The 21518-nt window shown below is 39.1% G+C and overlaps 1 protein-coding gene across 6 annotated transcripts in view; it reads right to left on the reverse strand.

The window, feature by feature from the left end:
* LOC119652340 (V-type proton ATPase 116 kDa subunit a1) overlaps positions 1–21518 on the reverse strand; it is a 45736-nt gene that overhangs the window by 14776 nt on the left and 9442 nt on the right. For 2 of the 6 annotated variants that reach the window (XM_038056360.1, XM_038056356.1), the window contains exons 2-4: positions 16143–16305; positions 15903–16079; positions 15683–15811 (exon numbers count right to left, since the gene is read on the reverse strand). In XM_038056360.1, the coding sequence (XP_037912288.1) occupies positions 15683–15811; positions 15903–16079; positions 16143–16259 (423 nt within the window). In that variant the 5' untranslated portion in view covers positions 16260–16305. Of the gene's footprint in view, positions 1–3019; positions 3103–3671; positions 3806–15682; positions 15812–15902; positions 16080–16142; positions 16306–21518 lie in introns of those variants that run through there. The other 4 variants (XM_038056362.1, XM_038056361.1, XM_038056358.1 and 1 more) reach the window with 4 other exon arrangements.

A 21518-nucleotide genomic window follows, 5' to 3' on the forward strand; every position in this document is an offset into this window, starting at 1 on the left:
GTATCTTTCAAATTGGTAAAAAGTAATTCCACACAAATAAGTTGCGGATTGTTTATCAGGTAACACTTGAACTTCCGAGCTTTGTATATGTGTCTTGTTCACTCCCTAGGTCATCCACACAGCCTCTTTTTCGTAACTTTTTTATTGTTCGGCTTCATTATTATCACTCTGCTGTGCAAGTGACATGCCCTCAATAGCGGGACAGCAGAACAGAAACAACCATCAATCGAAATTCGAACTCAAGGCAACGAGATCGAGATGCTGGCGCTCAACCAAACCAAGTCATCGCACCATCAATGATGAAATGGCCCTGTTCGATACTAAGCATATTTTTAGAAATGACGGAACATTTCGAAAGAAGTAGGGTTTGGTCGTAAACTATGAGACGAAATAAGGCTGGAAATATCACAAGTACGTCGGATATCACGCTGGACACCAAGCTTTTTAATGATTTAGAAATTTGGCAACTATTACGAAATAGTCTGCAATCATTCCATCTCCAGTCGGTCATACAAAATTTAGAACAGAATCAAGTAGGTGTATTAGCCCCTGAGGTATATTAAACAATGATGCTGGCTCGTTTCGGAGTAACTGAATGATGACTGAAAATTTACCGGACTTTGCAATCTCAATCGGTTGATTTTTTAACTATCATAATATACTATCTCCTCTCAAAACTTTCCAAACAAATCTTCCACAACACCATAAAACAGTGAGCCAAAACCGCCTCTAATGTCGTCCTTAAGATCGAATAAGGTTTTATTCGAACCATTTAATAATCAGCAGATCTTCGCTTTGATAAACAGACTCAGTATTTCAAACTCTACGAACCCAGATCAGATTAAAGTTATGCCGACAGACTCGCATTATTGACGTTGCGAAGAGGAGGGAGACGACCTTTTGTAAAGTATAATCGAAAATAATGTATCCATCTCGCGGCGTTCTAATTAATGAAGGATGTCAAGGATGACCGCCTGGCATACTTTGTGGTTGCATTTTAACACACTTACGAAATGATATTGACTCAAGAATTCAAACGGGATGATCATAGTTTGCTTTGGGAGTTTCCAGATTAGCTTTTAGAGGAAATGGAAAATCATCTTCTCATTTTCGATTACATAACTACATAAGGAATTGCCGATACTAAAGTGAGTCAAATACTCAAATGGTCCACCAGGCAATATACCATCCAGAGAAACAGCTTGACATGGTTTACGGTTTCAAAGAATAACACTGTTGCGAACTGTTAATCGTGTTTTTCTATACTAAACTTCATGAATTCTCGATACAACGGACTGTCCGATGGACTTATTGCACGGGACTTTGGTTTCGACAATTTTAGCCAACAAGATGCCATCATCGACAATTGGTCGGGCCAAATTTTTAGTATAAAAAACGCATACGGCCGATTGTTTTCTTTCGGGAAAATCGTTCAATTAGCCTGTGGGACTGCAATAACAAACGCGCAATTTTTTTTGTTCTAAAGAACTGTACACCAAATAATAGATATTGGCTGCAATTAGAAAAATAGCATGCTTCTTTTTTTTTGGTAATAATTTCTAGTCGAATAAGCCTTAAATCTTTTTCTAGTAGTAAACAGTAGTGCAGGGCTTTCAAAATGATATATAAATAAGAATAATATTATTTGAATTATCTTTTTACATGATAATAATTCAGTTTTATACGCTTAAAACAGCACGGATGCAGCGTGAAGTATGTACATAGGAATCATAGTTTTTATTGTACAATAAGATGACTTTAATGTGCTACGATTATGTGCATAAAAATATGTTTAAAATTCAATGGAGATTAAAAAAAAATCAGTAATAAAAAACGAAACTAGAAAGGTCAAAATGATAAACAACTGTAAAATACATACCATTATTTAAAGTAAACTCAAATTGCAATGGAGTTGTAACGCAAAAAAGATAACTTTAGATATTGTGTAAAAATGTAACAAAAGAACTCCTATTTAGAGGCAAAATTGTAGAAAGAGCCAACAGAAACGAAAACAATAGTATTTCTATTGTGATTAGAAACAAGTCGTTGTCGACTCTTCCCGTTCGTTTCTACATCCTACAAATCATTCAAACATCCTTTTGCAGTCGGCACGACAGTGACTTAGTTGTACACTAGCTATTCCTTGCATTTCAGTGAATTATTTTAGAGTTTCTTTAATATACCATTTCCTCTCCAGATTTTACTGACCAAAGTTGCTTTTTCTTTGTTTTGTTGTGATAAAAGTAGATGCAACGGTATAAAGTGGATAGTGATAAAAATAATATGATTTACCAAACAGGTAATATGTGGTGTTATGTATACTGATATGGAATGAATATACATGTAAACAAAATGGTGATAAATTTTAGGAAAAATGAATAAGAGATTTGCGAAATACAGAATATTCCTTTCTTTTCGTTTGTTAATTACTAGAATATGTAAAAAATGTTTGTAGCCCAGACACCATGCGATAGAATCTTAAATTAAGTACAATCATAATATCTTCAAAAATATATGTGCATTTTTATTTTGTTTTTGGTTTTTTTTCTTCTGAAATGAACATCTACTGGAACTAATTCGAAATTATATAAATATCCTATTTTCTTTCAAGAAATAGTAATCATACAGCGACCCTAACGATTGTTTGTTTTATAAGGTAACGTTTCTCTGCACAGTATTTTAGTAGAACATCTGACACTGCACAAGGGGTGGTTACAATTCCACTATTTTTAGCAGATTAAATTTGCTTAAGTTCATATTTCATCTTATTTTAGTTAAATGTTAATGCTAGTACTAATTAGAACTAAAAGAACAAAATCTAACTGATCTCAAAAACAGCCTCGATATGAAATTCTCGAAAGAAAACGCAGAAATTCGAAAAGAAACATATCAAGGCAGTAACAATTGCAAGCAAATTCACTTAATTTTGTTCCAGAATTTATTAAATATTTATCTCACCGTTTTTGTAACAAACCAAAAAATTAATAGTTATAAACGTTTTTATAAAATAATTGCTTGCCTTAAACGGCTACGTAAAGGGCTGGTAGCGATAATTTCACGTTCAAAAATTGCGACTCTCTCCAAACGCTTACTAATTTTTTTCTTGAGGAAGAAAAATTTGGTTGTCATCAATATTCGCTTGCTCTAATCTATTTTAAATCTTTTACTAAATATATACATGGATAAAGTATATATAAGAAACACGAAACATCGAAATCTATTTACGTAACACGATAATCAACGGTTAAAAGGCGTAAGTTTTGCGTTAACAGAGAACTCTCAACACAAATTAATTTGGAAATAATATTCAATGCGAGAAACGTTTGCAATTAAAAGGAAGCGAGTCAGTTAATGGTTTCATTTCACACTGTCGCAAGCAACTTTATACAGAAAGGATCTGCCTAGTCTGCGTATATATTCATCTGAATTAAGGTCATCAGTCGTTTCAGTTTTCGTCCTGAAATGAACTTTCTTCAGTTGAATCTAATTTGTCGCCATTGAGTCCAGCCCTGAAGCCACTTTTCAATTTTTGAGACCAACTTCAAAATTAACTAAAACATATTAACACTTTAATGTCAGACCCTCTTCGCATTGCTTCCGATATACTTGATTGCATCATACGAATACCTATACTGTTTTCCTGTTGTTTTTATTTAAATAAAAATATTTACCCAAGTTTCAAGTTTTGTCCTTGCTGAGTGGCACGTATTCCTTCTTCGCCAAGAAGTTGTACTTGTTCTTCGTCTTTTTGCGAGTCCGCCATCTGTTGATAGCGTGATCTTGTTAGGGTAAGTGTTGGCGCTGCCTGGCAACACAACCGAAAAACAAAACATAACGAAAAAATACCTAATAGGGAATTTTCTTCTTTTCTTGCGATTTAAACTTTAATTCTCTTTATTTGGATATGTTACGGAAAGCTCATATACAATCATATCCGTTTGATATAGTTCAATTCTTTTAACGAGCAGTTTCAAAGTCCAATGTGTAATATACATACATAGTAATGGTGAGTTCAAAGCGCAATGCCAAAATTCAAATAGATGCAGAGCCACGTGTTGAGTTCCATTATTCCCGAGTAAAAATCACAGTAAGTAGACTCACAAGTGCGATTGAAAGCATAGTTCTATTTATATTATATTCAACATACTTAATGCTCTGTCCTTAACTTAGTAGTTATGGTTTCTATAGAATATTTTCTTCAATTTTGTATATCCTAACAAATTAGTGCGTTTGAAATATAAAGCAGCGGAAAAACATAATGCAAGCGAGAGATAAAAAAATGGTGGGTGGAAAGTCTCTTCTCATTTAACTTCATCTAATTTGAAGTTCCAAAATGTATATTGTCCAAAACAATGTTAAATACTACAAACTTGCGTGTAAGTTTCTTAACAGAAGCGTGTAAATTGGTATCGAACTTGATTATGAAAAAGAATTACATAACCAGGATGAAACGGTAAAAAAATATTCTCAATAATTCCATAAAATTACGAGTTATATTCCCATAGTATGGAGAATGATCCAAAAATAATGATTAGTGGATATTTTCAGTGGCAAAAAAAAAAAATGTGTGTCTACCCCACCCAAAAAAACACTCAATAGTCATAAATGTCTCCTGCTCATTTGTGGAAAATAGGACATCTGTACAGTCCCCTTTTCCTTTTATTTTTTATAAATTTTTCCTTATCCTTTAATAATTCATTTTCAATGAAACGGTCCTTAAATTTTATTACCCCACTTGAACCTGTACAAATGATAAGCCTACGGTAATGAGTCAAGCACAACGGGGAACACAAACATTCATGATGAACCGGGGAGCGGGGAGATAAGGAGGCTGTCGCTCAGTCAACTCGGTCATTGCGCCGTCCTCTTGCCATGTAAAAAGGCCGTCAATATGCCGGGAGAATTGTATGGTACCAAAAAGGGTAACAGCGGAATTATTATAAACGAACTACAATCCAAATAAATGAACAAACGAGGAAGCGAGTTGATATTTCAAAGACAAATCTCAACATGCCCAAACTAATCTGGGCCGATTTTTGTCTTCTTGATTTGTAAATATTGATAAGATTCGCATCCACGATTTTGATCCATTAATGAGACTTTTTTGAAAGTCGAATATGCAGCGGGAGAAGTGGAAAATAATATTAATTCAAAATCATGACACTAATATGAACTCCTCCCTATGCCTCGAAATCAGCTTCTTCATCCCTCTGTTATCAAATATTAGGATCGTAAATGGACTAATGGTACTAACCGCCATAAAGCAGAAAGGTATAAAACATAATGAGTTGTATGTTTAGTAGACAGGTCATGTGAACGGGAGATTATTACAGTAATCTCTAACAAAATCTTCCTTCAGACGTTCACCAAAAAACGAAAACTGGATGAACTTAACTTTCCATCTGTTTTTAATGGACAGTATCAAATATCAAACCAGGCCAAATACTTCAGAGTGATCCTAGATATGAAGCTAAATTGGAACGCACAATTCGAGTAAGTAAATAACAACGGCAAGCGGACAATTTTCGTAACAAAATAACCATAAAACATGGGGACTGAAACCACACAACCGCAGGAGCAAAAGCAAGTTGCTAAGTGGCTGTCCTCACGTCAAAGACTTGTCTGCCTCTGCACTACAGGTATCACGAGGAGTCCAACCACTACTGCCTTGGAAGTGATGTTGCAATTGCTGTCCTTAGATTTGTGAATTTGCAAGAGATCTGAAACACAATTTATGGGAGCACAAAGCCCTAGTTGTGAAAACCATACGAAATTGGGAGCTTAGGGAACTAACCCTTCGATGAGAGGCAGCGGTGAATTATAGGCATAGTAAATTAAATAATAAGAATGGGCCGCGGGGTAAACCAGCCGAAACTCAAAAAATAAGTAAACTTAAGACCCTGATAGGTTTAAGAGCTGATCACTGTCCCCCGCGCAAATACTACATAGGATGAAGATTTGTTAGTGCAGTCCATATAAAATGAATAGACGACAAGAAAATTCTCAGACGTCTCACCAAACAGATGATGGAAGGGCGCGACTGCGCTACGCTTATCCGTCTTCCAAATTGGAGAACGCAATCACTCGTCCGAGAAGAGTGGACTCGGAGACTTTTGAAAAACAAGGAGCGATATTGCACTGTAGCGCCACTGAAGAAAAATTTTGAAGGATCCTTACAACGATAAAGTATTTGAATGTAAATACTTTTTAGACACGATGAATAGTACGGAGCTTAGGCTCCAAGAGGTCAATATCAGAACAAAATTGGTGTTAAATGAGCCCCCTCAAAAGTGGTCTTTTGTTGCCAAGAAACGTGTCATCATGCATAGAGAACACCCGCCTCCCCCACATGCAAAAAATCCATGCTGTAAAAATATTTGAAGAACTTTTTCTCGTAATATGCATTTGTGTGAAAATTAGGCATTTCCGCAAATATGTACCACGGAAGGTTAAAAAGTTCGCAGAATGTATAGGATTGGCAGCAGAAAAACTCATTGTCGTAGCAAAAAGCCTGCATAAATGATTGGAGCATCACAACGGCTTTGAAAACTCCGCATGACTCTATCTTGAATTGTCTAAAGTCTGCTCAACATGGGTAACAACATAAGTTTCGTGTTGCCCTGAGTTTTTTATCTTCTAAACGGGAGAAAACATTTTGGACCGGATTGGGAAAACCATCCTCAAAAAGTTCAAGGTATCCCAGATAGCTGGAAAACCTATGGATACGGTTTTTTAATATTCCCAAGGAATCGTATTAATCGACTATAAAGAAGAAGGATTACTACGTTCGACTACAACAAAAAAAAAGGTGCGCCGCTTTTGCACAATATTCAGCAATGATGCACCTGTGCAGCCAACGCGTGTTGTGATGTCTGTTATTCAGATACTGGAATACTGAATTACCCTCCACATAGTGCAGATTTAGCTCTGAGCGATTATTATTTGTTCCTAAAAATGATGCTCAAGGTGGCGGTGAGGAAAACGGGGGAGCAATCCTGTCGGCCAAACCAAACCTCTTTACGGTGGCACTGGGAAACCCCACTCACACTGTATTCACTTTGGTTTGCTGGCTACAATGCAGTAATGCTCCACGGCCTACCAGGGCGATCAGACCCGAGTCTGCATAGGGACTCATTTGAAGTGACTTCGGCCACGAAACCTCACCAGGGGTATACTGGTATCATGGGAACCGGGATAGTCCCTGATTTCGCATGCTTCAGGAGAAATTCTGGATGATTTGAATTCAGTTCGGTTGTTTGCGGTTGGCCCCTAGTGGAAGCTTCATGGGAGTTGTGGTTGCATTGAAGCGAACATGAGACCTTCGGGTCTCTAACGTGGTGTTGCGTTTCAACACGGGTGCCATACTCCAAAGCTCAATAGAGATTTAGGTAGATTTTGCATCCACCAGTATGAATACACTGAGCCATACACTCAGTATAGATTCATATCGTTGTGCTTGTCTTATCGTGGCTCTGATTCTTCTTCTTTTTCTTCAGTCTTTGTCCTGTTCACAAGCGGGGTCGGCTCGTCGTGATTGGCTTCGCCATTTGGTTCTATCGAATGCCTGATCTGGGTGCAATCTCGAGGCTTTCAAATCCCCATCCAGCGTGTCAAGCCACCGTTGCTTAGGTCTGCCTTTTGGTCGTTTACCATCGACTTCGATGTTCAGACCAATCAGCAGCGTGGCTCTGATTGTAGTAAAAAAATCAATCCGTTTCTTACCGAGACCGCGGGGTTAAGTCAACTCGATGGATACTCACATTAAACCACCAAGGACGTAACTGTTCCCGAAAAAGAAAGAGTTTCGGGGAAAGAAATTTTCAAACCACGACAAAATGGAAGATGGACGCGATTTCTGTTTATTTTAAGGACAAAGAGAAATTACTTTCTTAAAAAAGGGATAAGCAAAATTGAAAGTATTGCAAAATTTATTACTCAAAGATTTAGGATTTGGACCCTATTCCTTTTAATTCCTCCGTACATCGAAACGTGATCATTTCTGAAGGATACTTTTGAAATATGACCCAGGGATGGAAATATGGAATTTATAACATTGATCGGAAATGTGGAAAAATGACGGTTGGAGTTTCGGCGCTGCTGAAGTGTAATGACGGACTCGGGAATTATTTTTAATGACAACTTTATCGAATCGTGTTGTTAAACCAGGTCCCATCGAGAGCGGGTGGGAATAGAATAATTTCCCACAGGCCCGAGTCTTTTTCGGAAAGCCCGCTAATACAGACTTTAATTGAATTGATCGATTTTCACCCCGAGATTTTTCCCAACGTCTCCATAGATAAAAAAGATATTAGAGAAATTAGAGTAACTTTTCGTGCTAGTTGTTTTGTGTGCTCTTTGTTTTTATGCCAACTGGTTCTCGTCAATAACGTGCACACATGTTGTTTCTTAGTTCGAAAAAGAACTCTACTCAATATTACAAACGGGCAAAACACAAGTTCGTAATTTTATGGTGTCAAACAAAAACGAACACCGAATCAAAATCCAAAAGAACACTGGCTATATTAGAAAGATAATTTTACGCCGTGTGTGTCCAGATGGCTCACATGGTTAGAGCGCGGTTCAAATCTCACTGGTGGGGATGTTATCGTGACTGGATGCTGGATACCAGTCTACTCAGCTGTGAATGAGTACCTGAGTCAAATCAGGGTAATAATCTCGGACGGGTGCAATGCTGACCAAATTGCCTCCTACAGGGTACTGTAATCCTGTAGCGTACCGTTACGGTCTTGAATGAAGTGCTCTAACACACTTCAAAGCCCTGATCCAGTATGGATTGTTACGCCAACGATTATTATTATTAATTTTACGGCATTAGTATTTAAATATCAATTTAAGGTATGTGGGTATGTGCGTAGAATATGGGGGGGCCGTATGTATTATAGTATCGAACTGCGTATACACAGTGAGTTGGTGACATACCTATGTTATTCGGTGCTCAAATTAATCGCTAGAAGACAATCAATACCTATTCAAGGCTGCGATAAATACAGCATCAAACTCGCCAACTAAATCTCGTATGATCAATAGGTTGGAAGGTTAAATACCATTGAGGCCGCTATGCTACTGAAGAAACTTCAAAGTCAAATGTTATGGTTCTCTTCTTCTTTTTCTTCAGCCTTTTTTCCGTTCGCAAGCCGGGTCGGCTCGTCGTGATTGGTTTCGCCATTTGGCTCTATCGAATACCTGATCTGGGAGAAATCTTAAGGCTTTTAAATCCCCATCCAGCGTATCAAACCACCGTTGCTTCGGCCTGTCTTTTGGTCGTTTGCCATCGACTTCGATGTTCATACCAACCTTCGTTAGCACGAATTACATGACCATACCATCGAAGACGCATCTCGCGTAGCTTTTCCACGATCGGTGCAACCCCATAACGACCGCGGATATCCTCATTTCGGATATGATCAAAACGTGTCACGCCACTAGTCCAACGTTACATCTTCGTCTTCATTACCGCAAGATGTCGTTCATTGTCTTTTATAGTTGACCAACACGCAGAACCATAGAGAGCGACAGGACGGACGACATTGCGGTAAATTTTAGATTTAAGACGTTCGTTGATGAAATATTATGGTTCTCTTAATTACCTATAAACCCTAGGCTGAAAACTTTATGATAGTAGTATCGTTGGTTAGCATACACTTTGAATTATTGATCAAATGGGAGTAAACCGTGAATTTCTGATTATTTAATGTGTTGTTTTCGATGAATTTTCACAATGCCGTTTTGTTCTTCATCCCCATACTTGAATTAAATAAAAAAAAATAAAAGAAAGCAGTGGGAAAACTTAACAGTAATCACAAGTGAGATTTCAGTTAAAATACAATTAGTTTCATATGTAGAGGGATTATAGGATGGTAGGGATGTTAGCAAAAAGACAATTCAAAACTGAGTGCCTAATCAAAAACTTGAAAATATTCAACCTACCATTAATCTTTGTTTCATAGTAATTGGTTTTTCAGAATTCCAACAAACACTTGACCATGCAAAATAATGGTATGGATTGGGATAAAGATAACACTCCCTAGTTCAATTTCAAACCATTACACGCTTTTCGTTACAAACTCAAATAAAATGAGAAGAGATTTTTACCTTAGAAACTTGAAATCAACTTTATCTACTGCCTTAAAAATCAAAAGCTGAAAAGCATACAAAAATATACAAAATGCCTAAGCGATAATTTGAAAGATAGTTAATGTAGGCAGAAAAAAATTCACGTTCCTACGTTCAAATAACCAAAACAATCATAAACCACATGTCTCTACCTTCAAGTCAAAGTTCTAATAGCTCATACACAATACATTCCTCGGGCAAATTATCAAATTGCAGTAAAATATCATGCATTTAATGATCCAAGTGTAAAAGTAATTGTTCTTCTCTTGTATAGACTAAGTGTTTGCATAATGCATCACATTATCGCCATTAAATCTTCATTTTAACACGAATGTATTGTGGTGTGTAATGTTCATTATATGTATGTGTAAATAAAAAAGTGTTAACGTGATTTTCAATATAAGAGTTATTAGTTCGGAAAATAAAATGAATTAAATGATTTCAGAAAATATAGACGTCATGTTTACTGATAATAAATAATCGTTTGAAGGTCGACAGCTATAGCATGACGAACCTCAGGGCTTTTCATTGTATCAATAAAAAATAATAATAAAAGAATTGAAAATAAACTGAATGAAGCTGCTTAAAAAATACATAAAAATTTCATTGTGTTGTCTTGTTTTCATTGTTTACAGACTGAAGTTCGTTGGATGTTCTTGAGAAGTACGTGGGTGTAGTTCTGGTGGTTGGTTATCTAACTACGTATCTTTCGGAAAAACTGAACTACGCAAACTATTATATCACAATTATGTTTTCACTATATATAGGATATGTCAAAAAATGCACATACATTTCGTAGCAAAATACTTAAACATCATTAATTCGCTTAGTTGATGTAATTTTGTTATGTTAAACAAAGGGGAGTGGGGTAAAACAGTAGAATTTGTAGAGAGAGAGAAAGAGAGTAGGAGTTGTTATTCTTGCATGTAACAGGGGGAAAACACGCTCCGAGTTTGTTAACTTTATCGGATACAAATCTTAAAACTAATGCAATTTCCTGTTGTTTATTAATCATTCCAACACCAATTGTACAAAGCAACAGATAATTTATTTAAACATGAAAATGTTTTATTCCTTTTTTTTTTTGGCGATGTGTTTTTATTCCTTCACATGATGAAAAGTGGGTTTCGATAAAAACTTTTTATCTTTCGACGTTTTTATGTTAATACTAAAACACGAAATTTATCTAGTACGAGTCATAGATTAGTTGAGATCTTACGAAAGCTTTCTGTAGGTTCACATTTTGAAATGTACCCAATTTATTATTACATTGCTACTTTAGTAATCCGGAGATAAAAAATGAGCGCCTTAAGTTTTGTAAAAATAATAAAAATCGAGGGATTTTTACTCAGTAATTAAAAAAAAAAAACACCAATTCAGGACGAGTGAAGTATTTGGGAAATGAAAATAGAAATTTGAATTCCAAAAACTTCCCAACTTCCGATTACCTATCCTGTTTCCAACTTGGACAACCATATTAATATAAATTTTATTCAAGTAAGGATGTCAATTGTTTAGGACAGCCAATGTTGAAGAGTCTCGAATAGCATTGAGCGTACGCCGTTTTCAGGAAGTAGCCATCACTCAAGCCAATCTTCGACGTATGATTGAATTTTCGAAAACTAAACCCAGTTGACTATCGGCGTCACCTTAATTATCCGAACATTGAAATGGTTGACAAGGGATGTGATTTTTACCGAAAAGTTATCATCTTCGACGAAGTTCTTGCTGGCTGGAGACATAAATAAGCAAAATTGTCTGTTTTATGGAACCAAAAACCGTCAATTACTTGAAAAACGGCCCCTCTACTACCAAAAAGTTACAGTTTGGAGCTATGATAGCAGGGTTTCATTTATTTGATGACGGGTTTTGTCACGCCCATTGTTCTTGAAAAGAACATTGCTACTGGCTTCAAAAAGGAGGTACCATCAACTAAATATTGTCCTCAGAGCGTCCCATATGCCCATATTCAGCGAAAAAGATGTTACACTCCCTTCACGTATATGGGGAGCCCCCTTAATCTCAACACAAAATGGCTCCACTTGCTATATGTAAAAGGATTCACAAACCACATGTTCTCACCAAATTTCATGGTAATATCCTTAGCCATTTCCGAATAAATCGGATGTGATAGATAGACAGACCGACGGGCAGACAGATATTGAATCTATTCTAAAAAGGTTTTTTTTACACAAAGCCTTAAAAATGGTGATCTTGAGTGGCCACCCGAATCACCTGGTTTAACGTCCAGGATTATTTGAAGTCCAACGTATACTCCAATAAGTCAAGGACTCCAGCTCAATAAAATGGAAACACCGAAAAAAGAACTGCCAATCTAATTTGCACAATACCATTTTCAGAAAACAACTAGATGGAAAAAAATTCCCGAACTAAAATAAATTATTGTCGAAACGAATAACTAAAAAGTCGTTTTTTGTTCTCGTTTTTTTTTAGGAACAAATGCGTCCACTTCCAATGGCCAATTCTGTATACCCGCAGGAGCACTGCCATCTGCTACATCGAAAGAATTGAAAAATACCTAAAGAAACAGGAGCAATCCATGTTTCCCCAAAAGTGCGGACTGTTGAATTGTCCGCATCTAAAATTTTCTTGACTGAACATACATTGTAACGTACGATTTTCATCCCGAACATATGTTAGCTACCAGTGCTTCAAAATCGCGTAGCCATTCCTATCCCCGATCAATTGCTCGCGCTTTCCATGCGGATTGGATATCGCGCTAGTTAATACCATTGGTCATCAACATTAACCAGGGCTCGCAATTCGAGTCGTCCTTTCTTATTTCATTGAGTAAGCTACTCGGATCTAGACGAACTCGCCTCTAATGATGTGATCAAACGATGGCACTGCAATTTAAAGTCGGTGATCGTGTCATTGGGTCGACATCCTGGGCAACGTCTTGTTAGGGCTGGGAAATAGAGAATCTCAATGTCTCACCAGTAGAGTTAATTTATGGAGCAACTCTGCGTTTGCCTGAAGGGCTCGCCAACGGCAACGCAGACGAGTGTAATATTGACCTTTTCCTGTAAAGGATCAGAGAGCATATGACAGGGTTTCGACCGAAACCGATTCCGCACCGTTCGAATAGGAAAACATTCGGTGTTCACACGTGTTCGTCAACTCCGCGAAGGGTACATCAAAAATGTCCGCACTACGTGTTATAAGACGAGGAAGTAATATCCGAGATGGCGGAGCAGTCCATCAGACGATTGCAGAGTTTGAAAAGAGCAGACATATCAATGAAGATACGGCGTTGCTGTAGGGAGGGGAGATCGAGTTCGGAGTCGTGACGGATAATCAACCCGTGGAAGGTTCTTTTTGTAAAAGAAGGTCCGGGTGAATTTGCGTTGTACAACTTCAAGAGCGCGGCAGTCACGGATGCGGAAAGAGGACCAGACTACACATCAATATTCAAGGATGTTTCTGACAAGGGAATTGAAGATTGTTAAGGAGGGTTGGATTGAGGTAAAGTCGAAGGAGGAACGTAGGACAAAACCAGACATTTTGGAAGCTCTATTGATGATGTCAACGAAGTGAGAATTGTTTGCCGTCGAATATAACACCCAGGAAGTCAGTAGTGAAAGGGGTTGTTCACTGAGAGAATAGGAAAAGGATGTTGGGGAGGGTTTAAGCGAATGGCGCATCCAGTGGCATTTGTTGACATTCAGTGTTAGCTTGTTGACCGAACACCAATGGACTAAATTATCAAGGTTGGACTGTAAGAGAACACAGTCCAGGAGACGAAGCAGAGGCAAATAATTTAAGGTCATCTGCATAAAGTAAATACGGGCAGGTGAGGATGGATTTGGTTCACAGTTTGACCATCTGGAACCCACTCAGTCATCATTTTGGTCACTGTCTGCGCAGTTGAGACACAGATAGGTCCATCTGAATGTTAGTCATCTTCGATGCTCTCTTGACCTTCAAAAAACTGTTTACATCACTCGAAAAAATGCTTACGAGATAGAGAATTCTCCCCACAGGCCTCCTTCTTTCACTTTAAAACACTCAGTCGAGGAGTTTTTTTTAAATTGAACGTGAAATTTCACATTGATCCATTGCTTGTGTTTTTCGTTACACAATGTCATAAGGACAAAAAAAAAACACGTCCGTTTCTAACCTCTATAGAAAAAATATTACTTCAGCAACAAAAACGTGTTTTCGTACTTGAATAGTAGACGTCTGCTTCGCACGTAGTCTCGTTATTTAATAGCCACACCTCGTATCTTGAAGTCCGTATTAGTAGCAGCGTACATTTCCCAACAGTGGAATTTTTAAACGTTATAATATTTATAATGCAAATATCCTACTACAGAAAGCTTTCGTAAAATCTATTTTTCTCAAATCTTGGTGAAATGTAAGACACAATGACAACTATCAACTCAAAATAAATGAAAAGGATTTCTACTTAACAATACACGGCAACGAAAATTATTTGTGTCATCTTAAACCATTAAAACTATTATCTGACGAGCACAGAATTTGTTAGGAGCATCATCTTAGTTATATTCATCGAACTACCGTCAATTGTTTACTTGGTAAAACTCTCACATCTACATTTACGATGGTTACTTTGTTTGCTTTCAAGGATTTTTTTTTTTAATTTTCCCTAAGTAGTGCTAGACATTGTCAAATCACTTGAGAAAAGAACTTAAAACGAACAATTTTCCAGTTGTGTTGTCGGGTCATTTTCTACATTATAAATTTTTTTAATATTAAAGATACTTTTCTTGGAACATATCTTTTGTAATCATTAAATTCGTTTTATTTTCGCATGCAAACCATTAGTAGTTGAAAAAACAGGTACACAATATATAAATATATAAAAGAGACTAATGCAATTTTCATCGTGAAGTTTATTAGGATGAGGAACTGATAAATGATATACCGTGTTAGTAGTAGTATCTAATGCGTCGACTTCACTCTCCGTACTCTGTACCATAGGTATCACCGCATTAAGTCAACCACTCATACATTGATAGGAAGTTATGCATTAATTAAACTAAAGATAGAATCTTGAAAATAAATGCCACGACGGCAATGTTAGAATTTTTGTAATCTGTGTAATTTATGTCACATCGCTACGCCAAAGAGGTTACGATTCCGTGTCGACATCATGATAAAATTTTGTTTTTAGAAAGAAAGACAAAACCAGATAACGTCGCAATGTACAAATTTCACGATATTCTTTCCTCCAATGGTATGTTTTCTCAATGGAAATTTCTTTCTTTGCAAGCTTTACTTGTTTAATTCTTTCAAATATTTAAATAATGGTTGTACACGTCTCTTTTTGATAAAACCGAACCAAATAAAATAAAACGAATAGTGAAAATTAATAGAATAAATAAATTACTCAATAAAACTTATGGCGTAAGTTAATTCAAATGATAAACAAATCTGCATGATATTTCCATGATTAAATAATAAAAGCCGTATATAATCACGACAAGCATAGATTAAGTTGCACTATGTCGAATAAAAACTCAAAAGAACAGCGAAATGCAGAACTGAATGGCCGTCAACTTACCTCATCAAAGAACACTTGAGTTTTGCGTAAAATATGCTTCAATTCTGTCAATTCGAGGAAATTCCTCTTCAATGCTTCCGCGTTCTGGTTCACTTCACGCAACTCATTCTCCAGTTTCTCGAAAGTTGCCTATAAAAACGGATAAATTTCGCAATGAGTAACAGGATAGCAGATGGCTATGACTACTTGCTAAATGAAAGTTCATGAAAAGTATACATACTTCAAGATCAATCATCTCCCGCGGCTGGGGAGCTTCAGGACTCTCCCCCGTATCCAACATAGGAATGCCATCTTTCTTGATTTCTTTCTCCAAGTAACGTAACTTCCTTTCCATTTCATCGCAGCGACGAACTTCGTTCACAAACTTCCGTTGGAAGGCATTCACATCCGGATTAAGCTATACAAATATTAGAATAATTATTGTAAATTGTAAGCGATAAAAGTTTTAAGGGAAACTTACATCTCGAAATTGGACTAAGCCAAGTTCTCCAAGCTCTGAAACACAAGCATATGCCGCTTCACTCTGAAGGAAGAGCTGACACAGAGTCATCTCTTCGCTGCGAAACAACGACCCCATGGTAAAAGTCGTTGTTATTCGGGGGAGTTAAGTGAACCAATTAGAACTGCGAAAGTGAAAGAAAAATAGGAATTATTACATTTTGGCATCCAATGAATTGTCACGAGATCAGCGAAATTACTTTGGGTCGGACTAAAACTAACAGGTTTGTAAATAAACTATTTTTTGAATCTTATTGCAGATTTTACGACACAATATCTAATAAATAGATCTAGAGCTTAATAGAGAAGAAAATACCATGACTATATAGTAGACCGGAATGCGTTCATAATTTTAAGGGACAATATCAGCTTCAAAAAAGTTAAATGCAATTGCGAGTTCAGCATGAAATTCTCAATAAAACAACACTAGAGCAATCATAAAATTAAAAAAACTTTCAATTGCTCAATCATGTTACGCAAATAGAGAACAACAGACTATTCAAAAGAACATTATGGATGAAGCACATAGAAAGCACACCCAAATCATTCAAAGATGCGGTGGGAAAAGGCAGTCGCCATAAAAACGAAAGCTGTCTGTTCAAGGACTGGAGAGGCTGATCTCGATCAGACTCAGAAGACTGATATGGGATAATTAACAACTTTTATAAAACAAGTCGGACATCGGAATGAGAAATAAACCAATTTGAATCTAGGCCCTAAAGTGTGTTAAACCACTTCATTCCAAGATCATAACGGTACAGTAGGGGGCCTGATTTCACTAAGGTTCTCATTCATAGCTGAATCGACTGATTTCCGATATCTAGTCTCGATACAATTGGATCTGTTACCAGTTAGATTGGAATCTATTTAATCGATCCTTCCGTGTGGATTTTCGTCTCAGCCCCGAATAGTAGAATAACTATTAAAACATCGGAAAAAACTCACGTAAAAGAATTATGAAGAAAATTTATCGCCCCTTACATTTTGTATAGAACGGCTTGATATGTCGAGAACGGATGCTCTTCTAACGGTTTTTTGGAAATTCATCAGCAATTTCAATCGTTGATTTCGGTTTGCGTGCTTGATTTCTCAAGCGGATTCGTTACTAATTTCATTCCAGTCAATCACTCTCGCGTTGAATTCTATTTTCTATCGTGATTCCCAAACGGTAAGTAATAATAATAATAATCGTTGGCGCAACAATCCATGTTGGATCAGGGCCTTGAAGTGTGTAAGAGCACTTCATTCAAGACCGTAACGGTACACTAGGAGGCAATGTGGTCAGCATTGCGCTCGCCCGAGATTATTACCCTGATTTGACTCAGGTACTCATTCACAGCTGAGTCGACTGGTATCCGACGTCAAATCACGATACAAATTCCACTGCCACCAGTGAGATTTGAACCGCGACCTTCCGCTACGACAGCCTTGCGCTCTAACCACTCAGCTATCCGGACAAACGGTAAGTGCTGATGAAATAACCCTTGCCTCAAATCAACAACTCTGTGGCACTATGTGAAGAAACCTTCCCTGATGCCAAACATGCGCGTTTCATTACTAAATGATCCATCTGCCAAAGATTTCTCCATGCAATTGCTGACTACCGATAATGACCATGTTCCTGAAGACTGATGAAACGGATTGATTTCGAATTTTTGCAATTTCGTCTCAACAAAGTGTTCCTCGACATCATTGCTAATCAGAAAAATCACAATTGATTGAATACGTTTTGCGGTAAAGATATGGATCACTTAAACTTCACAATCCAGAATCAAACCTTCGGTCCACTGGATTCCTCCGAAGCAACCAACTATCCAACTGAATTTTTAAATTAATTGCGTTGGAATTACGATTTACAACTGAAGGCTGGTTCGGTGATTATCATACTTGGAAATCTCAACGAATCAAAACTATGTTGTGGCGCGGCAGGATTCGCAGCATTCGAAATTTATTTCGAATGTTGCGAGCGAATAGATGGCGCGGATCTATCCACTTTGCGTGGCACACCAAGGGAGTGGAAGATCGCAGTAATTATGTTCAGACCTGTCACTGAATTTAATTATTAAGTTGAAAATTGCTAAAGAATATGGAAGTCCTTTTTGAAAATAGAATTTGAGTTGAGTTTACTGTATAGAATTCGCGTTGGGTTTGCTGTATAAAATTCGCATTGAGTTCGCTTAAATATTTCAATAAAAATAATAAGTAATCATAATTCGCTTAAATATTTCAATAAAAATAATAAGTAATCATAATTACTTAATTGGTGACCCCGGAACTCGCACCAACAGCATCAACAACTAGGATCCCGAATTCCCAGAACCTGCAAAATTGAAAAACTCAAGCACATCATCATCCCCATCAACAAATCGCAGTCTGCGCAAGCACAATCGCCCAGCAGGCAGCCGCAACAACCGATTGGAGATAAATAAGAGTTCCGCAGCCGCAGCCGCCATCGCTGCCGCAGCCACTTTCGCCGCCGCACTCAACTCCACCATCGCCGACATTGGTGAAGTTCTATTAACGACAAAAATTCGTCCGAACAACACGGCAGAAATAGAACTTCCAAGGACTGAGAAATCCTTCCAAAACATCAGTAGACCGTACGGCAAGCGATTTTCACGCGTTCGCATCTACAGTTGAGTGTGGAGTGCCGTGGTAAACATCACGAAAACGTGTCACATCTCCACATCCCGAGTCGGAGCAGAGGCAAGAAAGAAAAACGCGAGAAAACCTTCTCTACACAGTGTACTGCGCGACACACGTCGGACCCTCACCAGAAGTGGATTTTCACGCGACTTCCCGTACGCACGCCCTCCTGCACAACACCTTTCACGCACCGAACTAGTCATCATTGCCACAACGATCAACAACGGCAACAAACGGACGTCCCCAGCACCGCCAACGCCGCAGCTACAGCCGACAAACAACGAGGAGTTATTCTTAAGAGAAGTTATTATTCATTTATATATAATATATTATTTATTCAGTTAAAAAAAAAAATAGTAATAAAAAAATTGAAATCGCTGCAAGAGACGGCGTGCAGGTGTTTAGCATCGCGAGTCCTCCATTCTCATTGGTGGTGTTTTTGGTCTGCGCTGGATAGCGTCCGCTTCGTTTTTTCTCGTTTCGTGCGTGCATTTGTGGGTGCGGCCTGCCGTGTCGGTGTAAAGTTCACCGCGTTTCAGTATAAACTCACCGCGTTTACATCTCAATCTCGTACTTCTCTGTAAGAAAAATGTCTTTTGACAATAAAGACACGGCAGGCCCATCGGACCCGCAAGTGACCGCCCTCGCCGTACGCGTTCCTCCGTTTTGGCGGCGGAACCCCGAACTGTGGTTCGTGCATTTGGAAGCACAGTTCCAAATGTCCGGCATCACATCGGACGCGACCCGTTTCAACTACGCGGTGGTCGGCCTGGACGAAGAGTCCATACTTCTGGTGTCCGACGTGGTGAAGTCGACATCGTATGTGCAGCTCAAGAGCGAGTTGATCAGGCGCCTGTCGGCAAGCGAGTCGGCAAAATTAGACCACTTGCTGGCAGGTTTAACCTTAGGTGATCGAACTCCCAGCCAATTGCTTCGTGAAATGAGTCAATTGGGTGGGAGTAAGATCGGCGAAGACCTGATCAAGTCGCTCTGGCTGCGTCGGCTCCCGGAGGGCACCCAGGCGATCCTCGCTTGCGTCTCCGGTTCCTTGGAGGAACTGGCAGCGACGGCCGACCAGGTTCAGGAGGTGTACGTACGCCCAACCTTGGCGGCCGTTCAACCACCGTCGGATGAGGTGGGTGAATTGAGGCGCGAGATTGCTGCATTAACAGCCAGTATGGCCGAGATGCGGGCGACGTTGGACGCTCAGCGTTCGGGCGCCAGATCGCGAGCACGCTCGCGGTCTGCCATCCGAAAAGGGCGATCAGGTAGCAGGTCGTCAAGACAGTCCACGGACCCAGGGATTTGCTGGTACCACCGCAGATTCGGGGATAAAGCGACAAGATGTACGCTACCGTGTAGATTCTCTTCTACCGCAAAAAACTAGGTCCGCGGGGGGTTTTGGCGGCGGCCACCCAGAACGCAGCACCACGTCGCCTAACTATTTTTGACCCCCTCAGCAGGCGCAACTACCTCGTCGACACGGGTGCGGAGGTTTCGGTTCTTCCCGTACCCCAGCATCATCAACTTTTCCCTCAACCGCTCAAACTTGCGGCAGCAAATTCCTCCCGCATAAACACGTACGGGTATAGGCAAGTGGACGTGAGTCTTGGCTTGCGTAGGACGTTTTCGTGGCGTTTCATCCTGGCGGATGTCAGCTTCCCCATACTAGGCGCAGACTTCCTGTGTCACTATGGATTGCTGGTGGACTTGCAAAACAAGTCTCTTATAGATTCCACGACCAACCTTAATACGTCGGAACATATGGTATCTCACCCAGGCAATAATCTTTCCGTTCTTTTAGAAGACATTACCGACTCTCGTGTTCGGGCACTTCTCCAAAAGTTCAGCCAGATTACTACCAACTGTAGTCTCTCCAAACCAGTGAAGCACAATGTGCAGCACCACATTATCACTACTGGTTCCCCGATCTTCTCGAAGGTGCGTCCTCTACCATCTCAGAAACTGGCAATTGCACGGAAAGAGTTTGAACAACTCGTTCAACAGGGTATCTGCAGGCCCTCAAACAGCTGTTGGTCTTCCCCACTGCATATGGTCTCTAAGCCAAACGGCGAATGGCGCCCATGTGGGGATTACAGAAGGCTAAATGCACAGACTGTTCCTGACCGATATCCAATTCCACTCATCCACGACTTTGCGCATCACCTCGCGAATTGCCGCATCTTTTCGACCTTGGACTTAACCAAGGCTTATCACCAAATTCCAGTAGCTCCTGAAGACATTCCAAAGACGGCAATATGCACACCCTTTGGACTCTTCGAGTTCACCCGGATGACTTTCGGATTGTGCAACGCGGCGCAAACCTTTCAAAGGTTCATTCACTCAGTCCTGCGAAACCTCGAATTCTGTTTCGTATATTTGGATGATGTTTTGGTCGCTTCTTCCACTGAGTCTGAGCACTTAGCCCATCTCGAGTGCATTTTTCAACGTCTCCTTGAGGCCGGTTTAGTCCTAAACGTTGAGAAATGCAAATTCCTTCAACAACAGGTGAGATTCCTCGGCCATTTCATTTCCCCTGAAGGAATACAGCCCGACCCAGACAAGGTGCAAGCAATCACAAGCTTCCCGCGTCCAAAGACAGTGAGGGAGTTGAGGAGGTTCTTGGGCATGCTAAACTTCTACCGTCGTTTCCTGCCCAAGGCCGCCCATCTCCAGTCCATTTTGAACGCGT

The sequence above is a fragment of the Hermetia illucens genome, chromosome 3 (genome assembly GCF_905115235.1).
Source record: "Hermetia illucens chromosome 3, iHerIll2.2.curated.20191125, whole genome shotgun sequence".
Lineage (NCBI taxonomy): Eukaryota > Metazoa > Arthropoda > Insecta > Diptera > Stratiomyidae > Hermetia > Hermetia illucens.